The sequence below is a fragment of the Pezoporus flaviventris genome, unplaced genomic scaffold (genome assembly GCF_033815535.1).
Source record: "Pezoporus flaviventris isolate CSIRO_AGI_PZ_B2104156 unplaced genomic scaffold, CSIRO_AGI_Pfla_v1 ptg000002l, whole genome shotgun sequence".
Lineage (NCBI taxonomy): Eukaryota > Metazoa > Chordata > Aves > Psittaciformes > Psittacidae > Pezoporus > Pezoporus flaviventris.
In genome coordinates, this window is record NW_026892550.1 from 75,777,898 (window position 1) to 75,801,673 (window position 23,776).

Below are 23,776 nucleotides of genomic sequence, written 5' to 3' on the forward strand. Positions count from 1 at the left end.
TACAACATTTGGTCCTGTTCTCCCTATGTTTACTTCCGTATACACTGGGAGTCTGCATTGAATTGTGGCTTGATATTTATACACTGTAGTGGTCCCAAATAAAACTGACATAAGGAGATGTTAATTGTCATGTGCTTAGTAAACATTTTTCATGCTAATTTGAAACAGCTTCCTTTTAATAGTCTGTTTATTACATTATGTAATATAGGTCTTGTACCAGAGGAGATGGAGGAAAGTAATGATGGAGAATCAAGCAACGAAGACAGCAAGTTGCAGGATCTGCCACCATGCTGGGGTTTGGACATTGTTTGTGGAAAAGGAACAGACTTCAACTATGGACCGTGGGCTGATAGGCAGAGGTATTACCATGATTTACATCTTTAATTTTAATCTTTAATATCTCTTGTTACTGAGAAAGCAGTCTAAAGTTTCCAGTATGCAATGGCTCAGATTTCTAATTTGTTTGGGGCATACCAGGCAAAATAGAAGGAGTTTAGGTTTGGTAAATTCATTGTTGTTTATCTTGTTGGCCTTCCAAAGTTAGTATCACTCAGTGAATTTTTGTTACTAAATTAATAAATTATGCTCCTATTTTTGTGAACAAACTAGCTTTTTACTGTTTATCAAGCGTTAGATACCTAAGTGTTTAACCTTATAGTGGCTACTTTATATTTGAAAAGCTCCTATTAGCTCATGGATAGAAATACACTGTATATTGATGAGAAAATTTTATGGAAGTACAAATCTGGCTAGAGAAATAATGAGGGGGAGCTGTTTATCCCTGCTTTAGGAGAACCAAATTCTTGATGCAGTCTCAAAAGTATTTATTATCCAGGTATTTTAGTGACAGAATTTTAGCCCAGAGCTCTACTACTGTTCTTCACCTAGCCCTTGATGTTTTGCGCTCAATTATTTCTGGTGGAGACAATAGGATTGTTTAGAGAGTAGAGGACTATTAAGTACAAGTGCTTTCCCTCTTTTCCCCTGTTAATTACAGATTGATACTTCTTTTGGCCTCCATTAATTCTCCTGTGAAAATACTATAATTAACTGTCTCTTACAAGTATGAGGATAGCAGACCACAGAGTAGTTGTTAGATGCAACAGTATCTTGGAGAATTTAAGAGAAAATGCCAGTTTCCAGAACAGTGCTTTGCTAGGAACATAAAGTCAGTGAATTGTTAGTGATATATTTAATACTCCCAATAAAGCTCACTCTACGATGGTGTGCTTTTTATAATTTTAACTGGCTATGCAGAAGGTCGTTTGTGCCTATTTAGGGTGTGTAGAGTTTGTAGGTACATGCTTGACAACATTTTCAGATTGTGCTGTGGATAGAAGATAGAATTTTGGAAAGTGCCACAACATTTTAGAAGGACACGTTGTAGTGTCTGGTGGACTTGGTAGTTCTGTGTACTTGCTACTTTCCATTCATATAAAAGCTTCCACAAATACTGATCTTTAACACATCACAAGGTAAAATCTTGGGTTTCCCCAGGATTTGGACAGTGTGTTGTGTGGTGTTTGGTGGGGGGGGGGGATGTTTTTGGGTTGTGTTGCTCCCTTTTTTTCCCTTAACCTTTTAGGCTGCTATAGTGGTCAGGTGCTGGGTGCAGGAAACTGCTACCCCCCTTAAAGACTTTCTTCCACCTCCTTCAGACCTATATAAGCTAGGCTATCTGTGCTTTCTCACTATGGCTTTCCTTTCATGTAGTTACATGTTCAGACGCAAGTCTGCAGAAATGTAGGTTTCATGTTACTCTACTAAAGTTTTGTGTTTTGTTTACTGCTGGGCATTAGGTCAACTATTTGTGTACAAACCAAAGCATTTGGGGTTGGAGTAGATGATCTTCAGAGATCCCTTCCAACCCTAATAATTCTGTGATTCTGTAGCAATTCCTTGATAAAATGATTACTTGCTACTATGTTTTTGTAGTAGATTTGTAAACCAAAGAATAGGAATAAGAAGAAAGACGTATCTTGTTTGCCATCTGAATTAAAATATGTTTGTTGTGAATCACTTATGGTCTGTCCATTCATAACTTTTATCCAGAAGTCACTTCTTGTCATGGAAAATTTTGGAGATTTCAGTAATGAGTTGAAAGGCTCCTACGATTTTAAACAATTTTTTTTTTTTTTAATCACATCCAGTGGTTGTGTAACGACTCACCTAACCAGAAAATAATTGACTCAAATAGATGCATAGATATATATAAATACACATGTATTTCTTCTGTGAATAAAACCAGCTCTTTTGTTTTTGTGTGTTTGTTTTTTTTTCTTCCTCCCCATTAGGGATTGCTTGTGGAAGTTTTTCTTCCCACCAGACTACCAAGTTATGAAAGTCTCAGAAATGGCTCAGCCTGGGAAACCAAGACAGATTCTTGCTTTTGAACTGCGGATGAATATTATTGCAGATGCCACCATTGATTTACTTTTTACTAAAAATAGGGTAAATAATGAACACACATCTAGAAAATAATTTGTCTGTGTGATTACTCTATGGTTGTTGGGTGCGCATGTTTTTTACTTGTCTCAGGTGTTTCTTACAGAGGTATGGTTTTAAAAGCTAGGTGACTTGTCTTTCAGTCAGAGGCAGAAGGTACACTGATGTCTAGAAATGATGTTTGGACTGTTTTTCTTTCTTAAAATACAGGAAACTAATGCTGTACATGTAAATGTTGGTGCAGGATCATATTTGGAAATAAATATTCCCATGACAGTAGGTGAAAATGGTGAGTTAGTGTTAAGATTAATTTGTTTTCATAATGTTTTTTTTCCAAACAGTTACCTTAATGACTGTGTGTGTTAATATCTTATAGTGTTTTCCTTCAAGACTGTGAGATGTGTATTCTTACATAAAAGAACAAAAAGTATTTCCTTATACATTTCATTGCAAGATATTAAAGTATGTACATACTTAAATAGCTACCTTCATGTTTTGTTTGGGTTAGGAAACACAAATTCCTTAACTACTAGACAATGTATCATTTAAACATGTATCTATTGAAGCAGATGACATTGTTGGCTCAAAGCAGGAAGACTTCTTCGGTAGGATTAGTGTAGTAGTTGAATCATGCTGAGATATGTTCTGAAAAATAGTAGTAAATTTAAACGAAATTAATTCCAAAATCCAAGGTGGAGATCAGTGTAAAGTTATGTTACCTGTATTTACTCATCTTGTTGGCTGGTGTGAAGACCTTTGCTAAATTGTTTGTTCTCTTGATTCCTTCTGGCATTTTGAGTTTTATCCTGTAACTTAAACCAAGATCTCCAGAACTTAGCATTTCCAGACCCAGCAAGAAGAATTCTGTCACCTCTGCTATGTGAAGGCAGAACATGTTAAGCTCTTTACTATTTGGTAAATGGTAGAATTATTATAGTACCAATTTCTTTTATATAATTCTTGATTGTTAGTGGAATGGTGAAATTGCTGGTGAGAATTATGTAAATATTTATATAACTCTTATGTGTGAATGACTGTGTTTTATATCTTCTGTGTGCTAGGCTATTCACCTACAATTAAAGGGCAGCTTCTACATGTTGACGCCACCAGCAGTATGCAGTACCGGACTCTCTTAGAAGCTGAAATGCTAGCTGTAAGTTTGCGTTAATAAGCACAAAGCTTCAGTCTCTAGAGGATTTTTAATAAAAGAACATATTTGTTTGTCTGTGGAGCAGTTCTTCAGATTCTTAAACAGTACAGAAATATGCCTTTTGAATGTATTTTGCAAAACCTTACTATGTAAGAAATTTACATATATACACATGACTATGCACATGTGTAACTTTCAGTGACAACATAATTTATGTGTGTTATGAAAGCAATGGAGGGATTGGAGTACCACTTACAAGTCTTGCCTCATTAATTACGTAGCCATGTCTTACAGGCTTTACCTTAATAAATTACTACACTTGCTAGCTGTGCTACAGAATTTGAGTGCGTAAGTACTTAAAAATACTTCAGAGTGCTTAAACTAGTTGAGACAGATTTAATACTGCATTATTCTTTTGTTTGTAGTACTTCTGCAGTACTGCAATTCTGTAGATTACCTTTCTCACTTTTTTTTATTAGTGATGTTTTTAATGTTGAATATGAGCATTATATCAGTGGTAAAAATCCCTCAGAATATAGTATTTTTCATCTGTAATGTATTGTAAACAGTGAGGCTTTTAATGAAACCTTAGGTTTATAAATTGCATGGCATGTCTGCTGCAACAGATGTATCAGAATTTCATAATATACCTTTCCAGATAAATTAATACACTAATGCTTGACCTTCAAGCACAGGAAGAGAGATAGATTAAATTATTAAAGAACTGGAGAAGCCTTCTGTTCATCCCAGCAGGAAAACAGTTTTAATTATTCAGCAGAGTACATATGTGAAAACTGCTGAGCTGCAGGGTCAAGGATTGTATGCTTTAATTGTAATTCTGATGCTTCAATATCTTGTTCACAGTTTCATATTAATGCTAGCTACCCCCGGATTTGGAACATGCCACAGACATGGCAATGCGAACTTGAGGTTTATAAAGCAACCTATCATTTTATCTTTGCTCAGAAAAGCTTCTTTACAGGTAACTACTAAATAAAATACATATCAAATTAAATATTCTTTCTTTAGAATTTCTTTTGAAATTTTGCAAAGGCGTACAAGGTCAGGTACTCTGATCTGAGGTATTTAGCACAAGTACTTATTTTTGAGGACAAAGGTTCTGATGTTTTCTGTTTCCTGTAAGTGGCTTAGTACATGATATTCTTATATTTGAGTGGAGATGCCAAATGATTTAATTTTCTAACATCTAAGCTAAATTTGATCTGCAGTAATGTTAAGTGATCTTAAATTTCAGATTAATTTTTTTCTATCAGATCTATTGACTTGTTTAGTATTTGTCACCTAGGATATTGAATTCTCTGAAATCTCTCTTTGGCTGACTGATTTTCAGCTACTTAAGCTTTAGGTCATGTCTCTGTGGTTGACAGACGATGAAAGAAAGTAATTTGCTCCTTAGGATTTTGGCTGTGAGGAAGAATGTGTGTGCACAAGGCAGTAAGATGTGATACAGCATCACCAAGCTGTTGCTGAAGGTTTCAGCTACAGTAGTAGAAAGAATATAGCCCCATCAATGTGGCACTGCTTGGGCTAATTAGTCCTGCTGGGAGGAAGAGTTAATTAGTGCAGGCATAGTGCCATGCTAATAAAGTTATCCTCCTGATGAGGCTGGAGCCATTATCTATATAGTGTTGCAGTACACAGTCTACCTGTCCATTCAAAGCAAACAGTAACTTCTGCAACAACACCGTTTTGCAGAATTAGAATATATTACTAATGTATACATTCAGAGTACCTGAGTGGAAAACCAGAGGAAAGCAGTTGGTAGTCCAGTGCTTTTAGGTCAGTGTGTAACATTGCTATGGAGCAAAACTAAACATGAAAACTTCATTAAACCTATTGCTTTACAACTGAAAAAGCAGGTGAGAAATGGGAGATGGACTCACAGCTAGTATTTGTGGAATATCTGCTTGAGAAATGCATGCTGTATATTGTTCTCATTTTCCTTTTTCTGTAAGGAGCAAGCGACTAAGGCAATTTACAAAAAACCAAAAACTTAAAAGGAATCTCTCACTTGATTGCTACTGACTTGTCTTTTGTTACTTTACATGGGTTTAGATTTGATCCAAGACTGGTCCAGCGATAGCGCGCCTGATATCTTTTCATTCGTTCCTTATATGTGGAACTTCAAAGTCATGTTTCATCAATTTGAAATGATTTGGGCAGCGAATCAACACAACTGGATTGACTGTTCCACGAAACAACAAGAGAATGGTGAGAACCCTTTTTGATTTGGAAGAAGAGTGCAAACTGCAAAAAATACACTCAAAATAAGAGAGTACAGTCATTACAAAATTTTACTAGAAAAATGTGTCTTCAGTGATAAACCATTTTGCTACTGTTGATGTGCATAAACTATCCTAAAACAGTTTTAAGTTCTAACTTACTTTGTGCAAATGTGTATGTTTTTTTAGGGGGACAGTGCAGTTCTGTATCATCTTTTAGCTTTCATTTTTTAAGACTCTTGAGTCTAAGATTTAGTACAAGAGTTTGCAGAGAGCATCTCTGAGGTCTTGACATATATTCAGTATGTTAAGAGAAAACATGAACTTGAGAATAAAGTTTTTAAGTAAGGTTGGAAAAATACCATTTGAACTCCATGCAACCAGAAATGTTTGTTTTCTATGAATTTCAGAATAGGAGATAGGGCTGCTAATTCTAGGCAAAATTAAGGGGTACATTTTAGAAAGCCAAACCTTTGATTAATGTGCACTTTGCTTTATATGTATCTCAGTGGTCTACACTGTAGTAGAATCTTACTATTTCCTCATAGAAAGAGGACAGTGAATTAAAAAATCATAAAGTTGTGTTCTAGTTAAAAATAAGGCTCACTACTTCATCAACCCTGAGGAACTTTCAGTGTGGTTTTTTTGTTTGTTTGTTTGTTTGTTTTTCTAAAAACTGGTGTGTGGAGCATTAAAGTCAGTCATAAGATAATAGTCAGTTCTTTTTATTGTCTGGTTATGGTTTCATTGTGCCAAGTACAGTGCCTTTCTACGGAGGGCAAGCTGTAGGGAGTAATCACTTTCAGGATAACTTAGTATGATGTATTCTGAATACACAGTAGTTAAAATGGCAATTTCCTTTGTCTTGAGTTCTTGAATATATTTTCATTATTTTTACCTGTATGTTTGATAATTTTAAAAGAACAAAATCAGGAGTAATTTTTACAGATTTTTTTTTTTGTTTTTTCCTCTTGTCTCAGTTTATCTAGCAGCTTGTGGAGAAACATTGAACATTGTTTTCTCTCTGCCTTTCACGGACTTTGTTCCAACCACATGCAGTACCAGATTCTCTTTAAGGGTAAGTTCTTCCACTCCTTGCCCCTTTTGTCTTAGAAATGTGAGATAGTTTCCCTAACTTCTTCAGTCAGCAGATTTTGGATAAACTCTTTCCCAAAAGGAAATTAGTCTTTTTCACCTCTGGCTCATAGAATTTTTCGCGGAGGTAAATGGTTTCAGTTGCTTATATGAAGTATCCAGTCATAGGCTGGTTTAATTATATATACACACATATATATATTACACACACACAAATAAAAATATATTTTAAATATATATATACACATATGCTTCATACATATGTACACACAGTATGCATATTTACTATATTTACTTAGACTATGTGTATCTGTGTATGTACTTATCACTCGAAGTCTGTTTCCATTTATTTAGAAAATGTGAAAGTCTGCTATATGTTCAAAGCTAAAAATCAAATACTGGAATGGGTACCCTCAACCTTTTTGGAAAGCCATTTTCCATATTTTTAAGAGTTTCTGTAGAATAAGTAATGATGATAAACTGTAACAGATGCAGCTAATTCTTTGAGAGACTCTAGCACTTCGCTGAAATAGAAGCAGTCTACTGCTACTGAAAATTAAAAAAACTAGTTGGTGATGATGTTGGTAATTTTGTATAATTTGATAGCAAAGAAATCAGTGTTTTATCTGTATGATTTTGTTTTTTAAGTATGGTTTAGTTGGTTTGTAGGGCAGCATTGGCTAGTCACTTAACTTTTGTAGTATGGCTTGAGCAACATAAAAACAGGCACCAGTAAAAGTCATGCCCCTTTGTTTAACAGATTGCTAAATTATGTGGGAGCTGTGGTCAGCAATCACATGTCAAAATTGAGATTTCTTGCCTCGCTTTGCCTGTAAAGTGAAGATGATGGTGCATATGAACATGCAAACACCATGAGCATTATGCATAAAGTGAATGTAAGTTAACCTTTTTGATACTAATGTTTGATTTTTAGGGAGAAGATGTTGATCTTCATTTGTATCTGCCAGATTGTCATCCTAGTAAATACTCCCTTTTTATGTTGGTGAAAGATTGTCAGCCTAATAAAATAAGTCCTGAATCTTGTATTTCTGCTGAATGTCAAAGTGGTCAAAAAACGGACAAACCCAAATGGAGGAACATTACTCAAGAAGAGTGAGTTTTATTGTGATGTTTATGTATTTATATTGGCTTTTCATATTTCCTTATTTAGTTTGTGATGAAAGCAACCTGCTATATTTATGAAAGATACTTAATGCAACTGTTGTCCTTCAAGTAAGTGTGCTGTTTCTTTTTGAAAGGGCTGGATGGGTCGAATGCTGGACAGTCCCGAGTGTTGTGTTTACAATTGACTACTCGTGGCACCCAATTTATCCTCAGAAGGCAGACGAACAGTTAAAGCAATCCTGTAAGTGCCACTACTCTTTTCTTGTTAGCATGTTTCATTTTGGGAACAGTTGTGATTTTGCTGGATCAAACTGCTTAAATTTGCAGAAATTAATTTTGAACTGAAGTAATATTACATGTCACACGGGACAATTACAATCTGTAGGGTGCACCAGGTTTGATTTAAAAACTGACAACATCTCATGATGCAGAATTTCAGAACATGTCCCAGTTCCCTGTGTAAAAAGAGGATACTCTCTGTAGTTGACTTCACCTTGTCCTTAAACTGGATCTCGTAAATGGGTTGTTGCATAATACAACCTATCACTTGGTATGTTAAATATGAAGTACAGTATTTTTTGGCAGTATCTTATTCTTTAGCCTTTCTAAGCTTTTTTCCTTTGGATGTTATGATGTTCTCTTATGATTAAAATATTTAAATACACTATATATGAGATATAACAACGTGGTCTTTCCTTTATGGATATGAAACTGTGAGATTTTGTTGTAGCTACCACTGTTGAAGTGAAGCATGGCCACCTGATGCAACTGTTAGACTGGTCAGTCTGTCAATAATTTCTTCATCAGAATAGTTAAATATAAATGTCTAAACAACTTTTCTAAGTATGAAATATTCTCTAAGTATGTGCTTGAAAAAAAAAGTTATAAAATACTTAAATGCAGAGATAAATGTAAGTTCCTTTTTGTGCAGAGGGAAGTATGCAGGAAATCATGGGGATTACATTAAAGTCTTTCAGGTTGAGATGCTAAAAGCAGAAATGATGAAGGAAAGGTATTAGAAGAATAATGAGGGCTAATTTGGATGGGCCTCAATCAGCAGGTGTTAGAAGACATGCTGAGTAGCATTTTTAGGTTTTTAGTTCCAAATATTCAAATCTAAAAGAACTGAAATTTTAGAGGACGAAGCAGAAAAAGTGAAATTCATCTTGCAGATGTTCTTTAAGTGCTCTTGTGAGACTCTGTCAGCTTATGTCAATTGTGCCTACTTCAAATTTGAAAACATGTGCTAGTAATTGTGGCAATTGAACCTGCTTTTCTAATTTTTTACATGCACAGGTAATTTTGTCTGCAGCTTCCTTCAATGAATAATCCAGCACAGTCCAGATCACTTCTAATCTGTGATGCTGATAGAATGTGTTTGTTACAATAGAAACATCTTTATTTTATTTTAAGTCAATTGATGGAACCCTTTAAGGCTCTCAGAAACCAGTACGTTGCATTACCTGAAATGCAGCTTACGAAAAAGTGGTCATCTCACTGCAGTGTTTAGCTAATTTATAACACATAGCATAATGCAAGCACAGAGCAAGCATTGTAGGCAATAATAAATTAAAGCCTTGAAGGTTTTCTGGCTGCAGGTGTGTATTCACTGTATTTCTCTATGTGTCAGTTCTTCCAGTTAAACTGGCACCTGAAATCTTATTCCATGTAGAGCATTAATTTTCTGCAGTTTTCCCATAGAGTTCTTCCCAGCAAGCACTTCGCATCCCCAAAACGCTTCTGTCTTGTCACCTTTCCTCACTTAGAAAAAGACAAAATGCTTTCTTCTCCCTAAGTCCAAATAGAAAGAAAAGAAAGATTTGAATTTGCAAACTGTTTTGTGTCTAGAATAATTGAATTATTTGAGAGGAAGTTTTGGCCTACAGAGCTATTGGTTCAGAATAGGTTTTTAATATAACTTTTGTAATTTTCCTGTTTATTCACTTTTGTTTATTCTGCAGTAGCTGTGTAGTTGTGGGAAATCTACTGCACTGTAATGAAAGCATGTCTTTGTTTAACTTGAAGAGCTAGATAAATAAATTGGATGCTTTTTTGGAACTTGAAGGATTGTTTTTCTCTTGCATAATTAACATTGACTAAAATATTCTGTATTTTCCTGCTGTCCCATAGTTACTAGATGTGAGAAACCAGTTCTGTAGCATGAACTTATTAACATAATTATAAAAATTATATAAATTAGCTGCAGAAAGTAACATATTTAATACATATTCCTATTTGCAGAATTCTGTTCATTGGAAGTCTCACTTGTAATCAAAATCTGTTTTCTTCTTTATTTTGCTCCGAAGTGTCAGAAATGGAAGAAACAATGTTATCTGTGCTAAGGCCATCGCAGAAAGCAGCCGACAGTATGATTTCATCTCCCACAGCTTCAACCCGTGTTCCCCTTGACCCCTCAGAGCTGCCCCCAGATAAGCTCCACGTGGAACTGGAACTCTCTGCAGATTCTCAGATAACTCTATATGGACCCCTGCTCAAAGCCTTTCTGTCCATAAAGGTAGGCATAGGAAAGAGACTTACAAAATTTATGGAGGGCCAAATGTAGGAAAGGGAAATAAATAATTCCTCAGAATACATGGATTTAGCTGAAAAGTTCTTACAAGTACTATTCAATGACTTTAGTTGGTGATGTGGCATAGCTGCGATGAATTCTGCTGGCACAGGGTTATGAGGAGATTTCCAATATGTATATATGTCGACCCATATCACCGTAATTTTCCTTTCAAAGAAAGTGTTTCTAGACTTCATGTGTGGAAAATTTTTTCTTTGACTTCTGCAGTACTAAAAAGAAAATAAAATAATATCAGCTCTAATAATATTAATGGGGTTCTTTTTTACAACCACTTTTATGCAAATGTCTATCAAAACCCATGGGCATTTTAAGGGCATTTTAAGTTCTGCAGAGTGTCCTAATTGGTTTTGTTTTTGCTAAATTAGATTCTGTGAAATTTCTGGAAACAGGATCGTGGAGGGGAAGGGAGAAGAATATGACAATAACATAATTTTAAAAGCTGCTTCAGTCAATATCGAAGAAGAGTTTTTCATCCTTTTCTTCATGTTAGTCTATTATGCTTTAAAATGTTTGTGCATATTGCTTAGGTTATGTCCTCTTCCATTGTTGGGTGGCTGAAAACAGTTGTTTCTTCCCAAGTCCCTCACCTGCCTTGTTGAGACAAAAGCAGAAGTGACTGAACATATTGCTTCTATTTGACTTACAGTCATGTGGTTGGGTTTTGGTTGTTTCTTTTGTTTTTTTTCTCTGATGAGTTTTAGGGGAGTTTTTGTTTGTTTTAAAGGTCTGTTTTGGCTTATTCAGGACTAGGCTAAAGTAATGTTTCTGGAGGCTTTCAGTTTGAGTCAGAGAACTAGGAATGTTCTGAGACAGGTGATTAGTGTCAGGACTCATACTGAAACAGTCATTATAAATTTATAGAAGGTATTGTGTGTAAGCAAAGAATAGCAGAAAATATTAAATTTTTACAGAGTATAGGGCTTGCAAGTATCCTCATTATTTCTTCATGTTGCCACTAAAATAATAGGATTAAGATTAGGTCAGTGTTGCATCTGGAAGACTTAATTTCCTCTACTCCTGAGGAAATGTATCAATGTTTGACTAGTTTATTGAGCTCCTTTTTTTTGAGCCCATAAATTCATGAGGTAGTTTTGTCTTTCCAAGCACAGCAGCACTTCTTCATTGCACTTTGCATCTGGAGGTATATGTAAAGAGTGCTATGTTAGATCCGTCGATTCTATGATTTAGTTTTTAGAGATGAGGATTTCTCAGCTTAAATCTACCTTTTATCTTCTAAATCTCAAGAGAAATTTTAGGTAAATAGCTCATTTTTTGAAAATGTGCATTTATTGTACTTTTTACTATTTCTGTGACTGTGTGTTCATCTTTTTGCCCAGCTGTGCTGGCAGCATCTCTGACAGATTTCCAGGGGTGTTTTTTTATGCTTGTTTTCCTGACTTGAGGTTGAACAGTTGTTTTCAGCTAATTTTAATTGATCTTTTTTAATACATGAGGGATTGTTTCCTAGATGTGCTTCGTTCATGCAGTTTTGTTAAGCCTTCCGTTGTGTAGTTTTTCAGTGTAACACTGTTTCTGACTGAAGGGCTTACTGGGTGGGAATGAATGATTTATAGGTCCTTGCCTCCCCATGAGAAGGTACCAGGAGTTAGTTACTGAAATTCTTAGCACCCTCTGCTGGGTCTGCCTTATAATAAATATTTCAAAGTCTGTGTTAAAACCTTTTCGCTTTGCTGAAAAGCAGAGCAAATAAGCTTTGCTTAACTTCTGAGGGTTTTTTGATTTGGCCACAGAGCAATGCTTAATTCATATGCAGTAACACTAAGAATACTTCAGAGACTCAGTACTAGATGGTATAATTATATGTCCACAGGAGTCATTATTCCCAGGCCGATAATGAGCCTCCTGTTTCCACAGACTTTTTTCAAGGACATGGGTACTCCTAGTTGCTTATTTTTCCTTGTACACTTCCTCTTTGCTTGCTTGTGCTGCAGACTTGTACTTACAAAAGAGCAGAGAAGATTTAGAAAACAAGGCACAGAAAAAGGAAGGAGGAGAGCAAGAAAATTCTAAGATTCGAATCTGTTTCAGTTTAATGTTCTGTCTAGTACTCATTTATCTGCATCCCACAAATCACCAGTGGAGCTTGTAGTAGTTGGAATATTTCTGTCAACATGAGAGGCTGAGGAACTGAATTACTTTCTAAAAATGAATGAAGTAGAATCATAGAATCATAGAATAGTTAGGGTTGGAAAGGACCTTAAGATCATCTAGTTCCAACCTCCCTGCCGTGGGCAGGGACACCTCATACTAAACCATCTCACCCAAGGCTTCGTCCAACCTGACCTTGAACACTGCCAGGGATGGAGCATTCACAACCTCCATGGGCAACCCATTACAGCATCTCACCACCCTAACAGGAAAGAATTTCCTCCTTATATCCAATCTAAACTTCTCCTGTTGAAGTTTTAACCCATTACCCCTTGTCCTGTCACTACAGTCCCTTATGAAGAGTCCCCGCCCAGTATCCCTATAGGCCCCCTTCAGGTACTGTAAGGCTGCTATGAGGTGTCCATGCAGCCTTCTCTTCTCCAGGCTGAACAGCCCCTACTTTCTCAGCCTATCTTCATACGGGAGTAGCTCCAGTCCCCTGATCATCCTCGTGGCCCTCCTCTGGACTTGTTCCAACAGTTCCATGTCCTTTTTATGTTGAGGACACCAGAACTGCACATAATACTCCAAGTGAGGTCTCACAAGAGCAGTGTAGAGGGGCAGGATCACCTCCTTCGACCTGCTGGTCACGCTCCTTTTGATGCAGCCCAGGATATGGTTGGCTTTCTGGGCTGCAAGCGCACACTGCCTGCTTATGTTCATTTTCTCATTGACCAGCACCCCCAAGTCCTTCTCCACAGGGCTGCTCTGAATCTCTTCTTTGCCCAACCTGTAGCTGTGCCTGGGATTGCTCCCACCCAGATGTAGGACCTTGCACTTGTCATGGTTAAATTTCATGAGGTTGGCATCAGCCCACCTCACAAGCATGTCAAGGTCCCTCTGGATGGCATTCCTTCCCTCCAGCATATCAACCGAACCACACAGCTTGGTGTCCTCAGCAAACTTGCTGAGGGCGCACTCAATCCCACTGTCCATGTCAGCAACGAAGATGTTGAACAAGACTGTTCCCAATACCGATCCCTGAGGGACACTGCTCATTACTGGTCTCCAGCTGGACATTGAGCCATTGACCACAACTCTTTGTGTGCAGCCATCCAGCCAGTTCTTTATCCACCGAGTGGTCCATCCATCAAATTGATATCTCTTCAATTTAGAGACAAGGATGTCGTGTGGGACAGTGTCGAACGCTTTGCACAAGTCCAGGTAGATGACATCAACTGCTCTACCCCATCTGTCAGTTCCATAGCCCCATCATAGAAGGCCACCAAATTGGTCAGGCAGGATTTCCCCTTAGTGAAGCCATGCTGGCTGTCACCAAGCACCTTGTTGATTTTCATGTGCCTTAGCATGCCTTCCAGGAGAATCTGCTCCAAGATTTTGCCAGGCACAGAGGTGAGACTGACTGGTCTGTAGTTCCCCAGGTCATCCATTTTCCCCTTCTTGAAAATGGGGGTTATATTTCCCTTTTTCCAGTCATCAGGAACTTCACCTGACTGCCATGATTTTTCAAATATGATGGAGAGTGGCTCCTTCAGGACCCACGGATGGATCTCATCAGGACCCATGGACTTGTGCACGTTCAGGTTCTTAAGATGGTCTCGAGCCAGATTCTCTCCTACAGTGGGCCCAAGGTCTTCATTCTCACAGTCTCTGCGGCTACGTTCCAAGGCTTGGGTGGTTTGGTCAAAGCCTTTGCCAGTGGAGACTGAGGCAAAGAAGTCATTCAGAACCTCAGCCTTCTCCAAATCATGTGTAGCCAGTTCTCCCGAGAGCTTCCAGAGGGGGCCTACGTTGTCTGTTTTTTTTTTTTTTTTTTTTTGCTACATACCTATAGAATCCCTTCCTGTTATCCTTAACATCTCTAGCCAAATTTACTTCTAACTGGGCCTTAGCTTTCCTAACCTGGTCCCTAGATTCCTGGACAACATCCCTGTACTCTTCCCAGGCCGCCTGTTCTTGCTTCCACCTTTTATAAGCCTCTTTTCTCATTTGAATTTTCCTCAGCATCTCCTTATCCATCCAAGGAGGTCTCCTGGCCCTCCTGTTGCACTTCCTTCTAGTTGGGATGCAACACTCCTGAGCTTGTAGCAGGTGATCCTTGAATATCCACCAAGAGTCTTGGGCCCCCCTGCCCTCTAGGGCTATATCCTATGAAACCTTACTAAGCAGGTTCCTGAAGAGGCCAAAGTCTGCTCTCTTGAAGTCCAGGGCAGTGAGCTTGCTGCACGCTCTTCTCACTGTCCTGAGGATCTTGAATTTGACCATCTCATGATCACTGCATGCAAGGCTGCCCTGGAGCGTCACATTTCCAACGAGCCCTTCCCTGTTGGTGAGCACAAGGTCAAGCATGGCACCTCTCCTTGTTGGCTCTTCTGTTACTTGCAGAAGGAAGTTGTCTTCCACACAATCGAGGAACCTCCTGGATTGCTTGTGCCAGGCCGTAACCGTGTTTCTCTTTGGTCAGAAAGGATTTTGCTTCACAGAATGTTGAGTCCCCAGCACTTCCCATGTACTGAATTAACAAGAAAAGATAACCTACATCATTCAGGAAATTCTTCTTGAGAGATGCTCCTTTTATTTTGGGTGTGGTTTTTTTTTTTTTTCCCCTAGGCGGTGAGGAGGTGACAAATTATCAGAAATGTGTTCCTGATGCACTTAAATCAGGAAGTTGATTATTTTGTTTATTTGTGTTTTGCTTTTTTTTTGATTATCAATGGATTTTCTGTTTCCAGTAGAATTTGGCAAAGTTACTTCGTTACTTTGGTCTTAGATAATTGCAGGGGATTTGCTTAGAAACCAGGCGAGTTTTAGACCCAAGGGGAGAAATGTTTATAAACTAATATTTTGTGAGCATGTTTATGACTTTGAAACCTGCTGATTTCAGAAGGTTGGATGAGAGTAGCATCCTGCAGGATGTGTTTTGTCTTATTGCTCTCCAAGTTCTCTAAAAGCACAAAATCTGTTTTAAAATGTCAGTAGTAGTATTTCAGAATTGTTATTGGTATTGCATGCATGTAGAATATCAGTACTTTGAGAACTACTGAGAGGCTTATTTAAGGTAACGATTTTTCATTAATGTACATATGTATAATAAGTATGTATTTTAAAAATATAAGTATGTATATGTATATTTCCTCAGTTATAGGTTGTAGCTATGCTGCTTATTTTAGGGAGGACTAACATAGAAAGATTGGATTTGTATTTCATTACTTTGCCTGTATGTTTTTGCTTTGTTTTCCATATATTCATAATTGTTCTTTTTCCTAGGAAAACTATTTTGGAGAAGATGACATGTACACTGATTTTGAAGAAGTTATTTCAAGCCCTGTTTTGTCACTGTCAACGTCTTCAAGCTCTGGATGGACAGCTGTTGGAGTTGAGAATGACAAAAAAGAAAATGAAAGTTCAGTCAAGCCAGTTCACCCACTTACTTTACGCCCATGGGATATCACTGTGCTTGTGAATTTGTACAAAGTACATGGGCGACTACCAGTGGTAAGTACTTTAGAATATTAAAATAAGTTCCTTCATGGTTTGTTTTTTTTTTTTTTCCTCTAGTTTTATAATCCAGAGTTAAATTTAACTCCTTGGAACATGAAGTTAGGGTGGCACCTACCAAAGTGTGTGTATACTTTCTACTAAAACTGTGGTTATCTGAACCAATTTGAGATATAACTTATTTTGCTTTTCTGGGAGGCAGAGCTGGATAACTTTTAACATGATTTTTATTCAGTAAACTTATATTTTTGATGATGGACCGTTATGGTTTATCTGCAAATTAGCAAGACTGTCTCCTAATGGTGCATTCTGCTCTGTGCACCTGCATTCTGAGGAATCCCTGGGAGTAAGAACCCAGATAAAAATATGTTGGGTTTGCCCAAATGGGTTTGAATTGCTGGTTATGAAATTGTGGAAAGGCTTTTGAAGTTGCACATGCTTCTTTTGAAGTATCCACTTGTAGGAGAATTAGTATGCTTCCTGCTCACAGGTTTGCTTCTCATCTTAAAATTTCAGCCATGTTGTGAGTTTTCAGTTTCTGCAAAAGATGTTTTTAATTTTCATTTTAGCATTGCAGTCCAGATGGTCCTGAGTGCCCTACAGCTTTCTTGGAAAGGTTGTGTTTTGAGATGAAGAAAGGATTTAGGGAAACAATGCTTCAACTCGTGCTATCTCCAGTGAATTTGTTTCTGAATGACAACTATCAGGTAGTAAGTTGGTTTTACATGTTTGAGTGTGTGTGTCTCTGTTGTGGAAGTTGACATGATCTTAAAATTGTATTTGTTTTTGTTTATGCACGTATTAGTTTCATTAAAAGCAATGATACTTACTGTGCCTTACAGACCATATTGTTTTCAATTGCTGTGTCCTGAAATACATTGCTGCTGATGGCCTATATGTAATTATCTTACGGACATTACAGTGTTTGAAAACTGGAATACTGTATATGGATGAAGATGTATGTCACCCTATTTTTTTGCTTGTTTAGTCTTTCCAAATGTGCCACAAGCACAGAATACCTTTAGTATAACCACTGACTGTAGACTGACAGATAAAGGAATCAGAAGCAATGAACTTTCGTGATGGCAAAAAGTTATATGACAGAGATTAGAAACAATTTCTTGTTGTGGTGTGAGAGAGGGTGATCAGATATTGGAACAGGCTGCCCAGGGAAGTGGTGGAGTCACTGTCCATGAAGTGTTCACAAACCGTGTAGAGGAGGCCCTTAGTGACATGATTTAGTGATAGACTTGGCAGTGCTGGGGAACAGTTGGACTTGATGATCTTAAAGGTCTTTTCTAACCTGCTTGATTCTGTGATCTTAAGAAGTTCCACATTAGCCCTTAGGTTTTTGAGATGTTATTCTGTCGACCTCTGGTTAGTAAAGAGGAAATTCTCAGTGAGAATGTAGAATCTACACATCTTGGGTTTTTGTTGCAGTGCTGCAGTTGTCTTCAGCAGCAGTCTGAAGAAAGTGATGGTGTGACGTCACAGGAATTGCAGATGCATAATCTATATGGGATTAATAGAGTTGGCTTTTGAGATAGCTGCAGAAATTGGATGTACTGACAACAAGGTGGCAGACAAAATTCTGTTTTCTTCATAGCTTTTGTCAAGAGCTAAGTATCTGGATTGTAGGGCTTGTTTTTCAACTAAATGAAGTTATCAGAAGGTGCATTTGATACTGATTACAGTTACAGCTTGAACATACAAACCTTTATATAATGAAAAAATGCATCTCCTAAATTTCCAGTTACGTTGGAACTGGATCTGCTGGATACAGATCTGCTGGAAGTTTTTTGTATTTTTTGTTTTGTTTCTTTATGCCATGAGGTATCCAAGCATTTGAATAGCTGCTTATTTAAGAATACAGTTTGTTTTGTGCACTGAATGAGACCCTTAAATGTTTTTCAAAACTGTAACTTAATTATTGTATTGCAGTTAATATGTATAAGGAAGCAGAAATGAGGTTGCAGGGAAAACCTCTTTTTATTTTATTATTATTTGATTTCCCAGTCATGACTTATTGCATGATTTTTCTTCAGTATTCTTGCAGTTTAGACTTAGTAACACTGTGGTTATGTACCTTGCCTTAGGTTTTATATGCTCTCTCTGGTTGGATTTATTTTAATTCAGACAAATAAGACTTCTGCCTGGGAATTTCTTTTGGTAGAAATAATAAAAATGCAGAGCATGTTTTTAAAAATACTGTGAAGAAAGTTTTGATCAGTTATGTGTGTTACTGTTACCTAGTGTTTGGTATTAATTCTTTCCATTTAATGTTGGAAACACTAATATTTTGTGTTTTAATAAATTCACCCTTTACTCACAGTATGTATCTCAAAAATGCTGTTTCCTAGTTCCCAGTTCAATCTTAAAGTGAGAAGTTTACAGTAGTAATATATAGAGAACAGGAATTGTTGCTCTGCCTAGTAGGGCAAGTATCATTGCTTTATGCTTCCCATTTATGTTGTTCTGAAATAGCGTCTGAATTGAGACATAGGTCACTGGTGATATCAAAAGAATGGGGATTGTTTTTACTTAATTAAGCAACTCCAGAGGGTTTGCTGACAGTGAAAACCAAACCAGGCAAGATAACAAGCTGGAAAAACTGAATGAAAGAGAAGTTTAGCTGTTTACTTCCGGGCTTTAATCCACAGCTTAGTTCCACACAGTCACAAACTTCTGGTGTATGTCTGTGCTTGTGTATGTATCTTTTTGTTTATTTCTCTGGCTGTTGGAGTAATATTCTTTTGAAAAGTATTACAATCATGTTCTTTTTATTTTTATATAATGTGTCAACTTTCTGATAGTAGCAGACTTTCATAAGTCATGGTTTTTAAGCTTTTGATCACTCCCATTGTTAAGCATGTTTTTCAATTCATTTGTTATATTTTATTGCTGTAATATTTAACAGATGGTGTCTAGAGGTCACTGTGGATTTCACTAAGAGGAGGTTGTTGATGATGGTTGCTAAAAATTAAAACAAACTTAGGTTAGGTAAACTTCTCTTGCAACAAATCCTAAGATTTGCATAAATGTTGTTGTGTGGGTAATGCTGAGAAGTCTTGAGGCTGTCCAGCTGTACAGAAGTCAACAGGATTTAAGAGGTGCAGGTGAATGTGCAATCAGCTATCTCTGGTTACACAGTTTTTGCACTTTGTATTAATGTATTCTTTGTAAATATTAACTTAAACTTCCTTGTCTTTAACAGCGACCTGCAGTGGATGAAGTTCTTCGGGAGGGCCATATCAGCCTGTCAGGTCTGCAGTTGCGTGCTCATGCGATGTTTTCAGCGGAAGGCCTGCCTCTTGGAAGTGATACTTTAGAATATGCGTGGCTTATAGATGTACAGGCTGGAAGTCTTACAGCCAAAGTTACAGCACCACAGGTACTACTAGAAGCTAAATTCAACATAATTACCTTTCTTCTTTCTTGTATAACTGGGGTAGCACTGATTTTTGGAAAGCACATCATCTCAGCTGAATTTGGATGCATCCCTGCCTTAAGTAGCCTTAATTTTATAGTTTGAAAATCTAATAATTTCTATAAATGGATAGGAGATGGCAAAAGGGCTTAATCTGATATTCATTGTCAATCTAGGTGTAACAGTGGCTAGTGTTATGTAAGAATTTGAAAGGGTAATGTAACTGGTCAAATCAGTAATGAACACTGTTGTTGCTATATGTAGACACAGGTGCGCTACATCTGTGTATGTTAATGTACTTTACTACTGATTAGAAAGGCAACCACAGTATCTTTAGGCACTTTTAAGCAGGTTTAATCTGTAAATAGAGAAGGTGTTTTGAGATGCCTTCAGCCATAAACTAGGTAACCTGGTGAAGAGGAGAAAGGAAAATCCATTCAAAAGTTTTAAGTATGAGATGACTTAGTTGTCTGTGACGTTCTCTGAGGTTACTTTTATCTTGTAATGCTGACTTCTGGAGATGCAGGTTTGTTACCCCTGCTGGGTAACTCTCTGGGAAGGACAAATGAAGTATTCAGTTTTGATTGCAATCTGAAAGGCAATTTGATATCCCTCAGCTGTAAGGTTTTTGGATATATGTAGGCATTTGCATGAAGGGATGCTGCCAGCAATAAGGATATCAAGTTGAGCATCTGGTGAGAATTTACTTTGCAAATAAAGTTCTGCCTTTCCATAGAAAGCTATGGACAAAGCACATTTTAAAGACAAAGCACATTTTAAAGAAGACGTTAAATGAGATCATTTGTGGGAATATAGTATGGGCGTGTCTCAGGAGAGTAGGTGGTAGCTCAGTCATGCTGCTCACTGCCGAAATTCAGTTGTTTTCTTTCACAGTATTAGATTTTCTTAGCACTTATTTTAGTTTTGCCATTTATGTTGCTTTTATTTTTCTAGATGTATTAAAGTACACAATAGGCAGATCAGTTTGATCTATTTGTGGTGCAGGCTGCCAGATATTTAAAAAAATGTTTCTTTGTCAGTGTATTCTGAGACATGAGAAAAGTACACAAAATCTGTTTAGTAGTTACTGTTTGGTTTATTTGTTCCCCACATCTTTTACATCATCATATTCCTCTAAAAGCTGGAGTTATTTTCTAGGATTAAACATGTGTTTCGTTAGGAGACTTCTGCAGCAAATAAAACCAAAAAAAGGCATACAAGTGATTTCAGTAAATCTAAAGAATAGACTCCAGATACATTTTTATGGTACATATAAAGACTTTTGTGGCAGTATTTCCCAAAATGCTACCACTGATTTAAATAAGCTATAGTATTTACTCCACTGCTCTATGCTTCAAAATCAAACCTACTTGATTCAAAGTACTCTAAGGTTAGAGAACATTTTAAATGCTTAATGCACCTTAAAGCTTTTCTTTCGCTACAAAGCCATTCTCGGTTGTATGCTTCATACAGGATTTTTATTTTATTTTTTGTTGCTAGCACTGCTGTGGAGCAGAACTTGCATTTGCTGTTTCAGAGTCATTGGCTTTTTTCCCTCCGGTACTGTGATGTATTGCAAGAATCTGTGAAGGGACAACACCAAAGGGAGGAGGAGAAGTTTTGTGGTCTCAGTCACAGCTATATTAAATTCTATTTAAATTACTGCTGATTTTAAGTGCCCTTTCCTTTGGCTAGCCAAAGAAAACCCATTTCCCTCTCCTAATAGAGGCAGACAGTCATAAATCATTTCCTTTATGAATAAGCTAACTATATAAGACTTAAATCAACAGTGGTCTAATGACTAGGTCTAGGGAGCAATGTTCTTTTAGCCAGTTTCCTCCTGTGCTCTCTAAATGTAACTTTGTTAATTATGTACAAGGAAGTCTGGCATTTAACTTATGGTATAGAGTATTTCCAAGTATTTTTTAAGGTAAATTAAGGGGAGCTCTGTCTTTACAATGAAGTTCTTAGTTGACTGAAATAGCAAAAGCTTTTTTGCTACATTAAGAAATAATTAGGAAATTGTTTTATGTCGCAGTGTTTTCCATGAAAAACTACAGACTTGCATGTTGCGGCCCAGACACAAATAAAAATCAGTCTTGAGTAACAGGAAATAGACTGTGTGTAGGCAAGGTAATGCAGCCAGAATGTTATGGTGGAGTCTTTTCTTTGTTTTTATTCCTGCTCCCAACAATTGGTAATGTTCACTGAATCCTCTGTGGAATACTGGAAGTTCATTTTGTGTACTTACTACTGGACAATGTGTTGTTATTTGCTTACAGCTTACATGTCTCCTGGAATGGGGGCAGACCTTTGTGTTTCATGTGGTGTGCCGGGAGTTTGAACTGGAAAGGCCAAAATCTATAATAATGTGCCAGCATGGAATTGATCGTCGGTTTTGTGACTCTAAGGTAACCTTTCACCTGTCTTAATTGCTTGCTCTATTTGCACAGGTTCATAGAATAGTAGAATGATTTGTACTGGAAGGGACCTTAAATATCATCTAATTTTAACCTCTCTGCCATGAGCAGAGATACCTTCCATTAGACCAGGTTGCTCAAAGCCTTATCCCTCTCGGCCTTGGATACTGCCAGGAATGGGGCAGCCGCAGCTTCTCTGGACAACCTGTGCCAGTGCCTCACCACCCTCACAGTTAAAACTTTCTTCCTAATAGCTAATCTGAATCTCCTCTCTTTCAGTTTAAAGCCATTCCTCCTTGTCCTGTCACTACATGCCCTTGTAAAAAGTCCTTCTCCAGGTTTCTTGTAGGTCCTCTTCAGGCTTTGAAAGCTACTCTTAGGTCTTCCCTGAGCCTTATCTTCTCTAGTCTGAACAATCCCAACACTCTCAGCCTGTCATCGTAGCAGAGGTGCTCCAGCCCTCAGAATGTCTTTGTGGCCTTCTCTGGACTTGCTCCAGCAGGTTCATATCCCTCTTGTGTGGGGACCACAAAGTTGGACGCAGTACTCCAGGTGGGGTCTCACCAGGTGTCGTGTGAAAGGGGGGAAGATTTTCTTGACCACTAGTGTTTGATCTATCAGTGCTCCAGGACAGCAGAGACCCTTGTGCCTCACCAGTGTAAGTGTCCCATTATAGGGACTCTTCCCCGACCAGTCCTGCTGGATCAGAGGGTGATTCTACTGATGTGTGATGGGAAAGGTGCCAACAGCATCAGGGGGACCCCCTCAGTGGGTCTGCTGACTTCATTCATATGTTACCCACTGCTGGTGACTGCTAGTGCCCATGAAGGACTAACACTAACAGTTTACAGAATAACACTCTTAAATTAATATAAAATTGTGACAAATTAAGGTTTGTGATTGCTGGTGATAGGGAATGTCTGCAAAAATAAGCTTGAAGCAATACACAGCCAGACTATAACCACTAAGAGCAGCTGGAGTGAGGTAGTTATTTTGTGCACATAAAATGTAAAGCTCTTACCCGATAGGTGTCCCTGTGGGGGAGAAGACAGGTTCAGCCTGTTGACTGATCCCAGAAGTTGTGATGGAGTCTGCCCTATCTCCCTGCCTCTGTTATTCACTTTTATACTTTTCTTTCCTCTCAGGTGGAGCTTGAGTGACTCCCGTCACATATTCTTTTATTATGATAGGTGTAAAATTCTCTCGCTTCTCATTTAAAGAGAGAGACGATAAAAATATAAAGTGCATGCTTGGTGAAGGGTGGTGGTACCTTGGAGGTGGGAACTTTGGGATGGAGGTGTGCGTTAGTGTGATAATGAGATTATAATGAGCAAGGTTCACCTAAGAAAAGTGATTTTGGCACAGCTGTTGGCTCAGTAACGAACATCTTTTCCTTCCCATTTGATAGCTGCTATGTGGCTTATCAGCTGCATGGTACCATCAAGTTCCCAGTCCTGCAGGGAGTACAACAGAGCCTGGCTGCAGTGTCTCGACTCCACTCCACCCTCCATTGCTCTAGGATAGGTTGTGTTGCCCAGGGAGACATGGTGGAGTAGATTCCGTGCATACCTACCATCTTGGAAGTAACAACTGTATTTTGCAACTTCTGTTAGACCGCAGTTTTTTCTAATTTTTCCCCAACAGTGATTTTCC

At 37.8% G+C, this 23,776-nt stretch overlaps 1 protein-coding gene across 18 annotated transcripts in view; it reads left to right on the forward strand.

Moving 5' to 3' along the window:
* The window catches only part of BLTP1 (bridge-like lipid transfer protein family member 1), a 117,511-nt gene that overhangs the window by 25,845 nt on the left and 67,890 nt on the right, over positions 1 to 23,776 (forward strand). For 15 of the 18 annotated variants that reach the window (XM_061463071.1, XM_061463098.1, XM_061463144.1 and 12 more), the window contains 14 exons: positions 209 to 359; positions 2,295 to 2,451; positions 2,656 to 2,734; positions 3,507 to 3,598; positions 4,460 to 4,577; positions 5,672 to 5,827; positions 6,819 to 6,916; positions 7,868 to 8,046; positions 8,193 to 8,299; positions 10,365 to 10,573; positions 16,046 to 16,273; positions 16,846 to 16,986; positions 19,491 to 19,667; positions 21,986 to 22,114. In XM_061463071.1, the coding sequence (XP_061319055.1) occupies positions 209 to 359; positions 2,295 to 2,451; positions 2,656 to 2,734; positions 3,507 to 3,598; positions 4,460 to 4,577; positions 5,672 to 5,827; positions 6,819 to 6,916; positions 7,868 to 8,046; positions 8,193 to 8,299; positions 10,365 to 10,573; positions 16,046 to 16,273; positions 16,846 to 16,986; positions 19,491 to 19,667; positions 21,986 to 22,114 (2,021 nt within the window). The remainder of the gene's footprint in view (positions 1 to 208; positions 360 to 2,294; positions 2,452 to 2,655; positions 2,735 to 3,506; positions 3,599 to 4,459; positions 4,578 to 5,671; positions 5,828 to 6,818; positions 6,917 to 7,867; positions 8,047 to 8,192; positions 8,300 to 10,364; positions 10,574 to 16,045; positions 16,274 to 16,845; positions 16,987 to 19,490; positions 19,668 to 21,985; positions 22,115 to 23,776) is intronic. The other 3 variants (XM_061463090.1, XM_061463166.1, XM_061463146.1) reach the window with 2 other exon arrangements.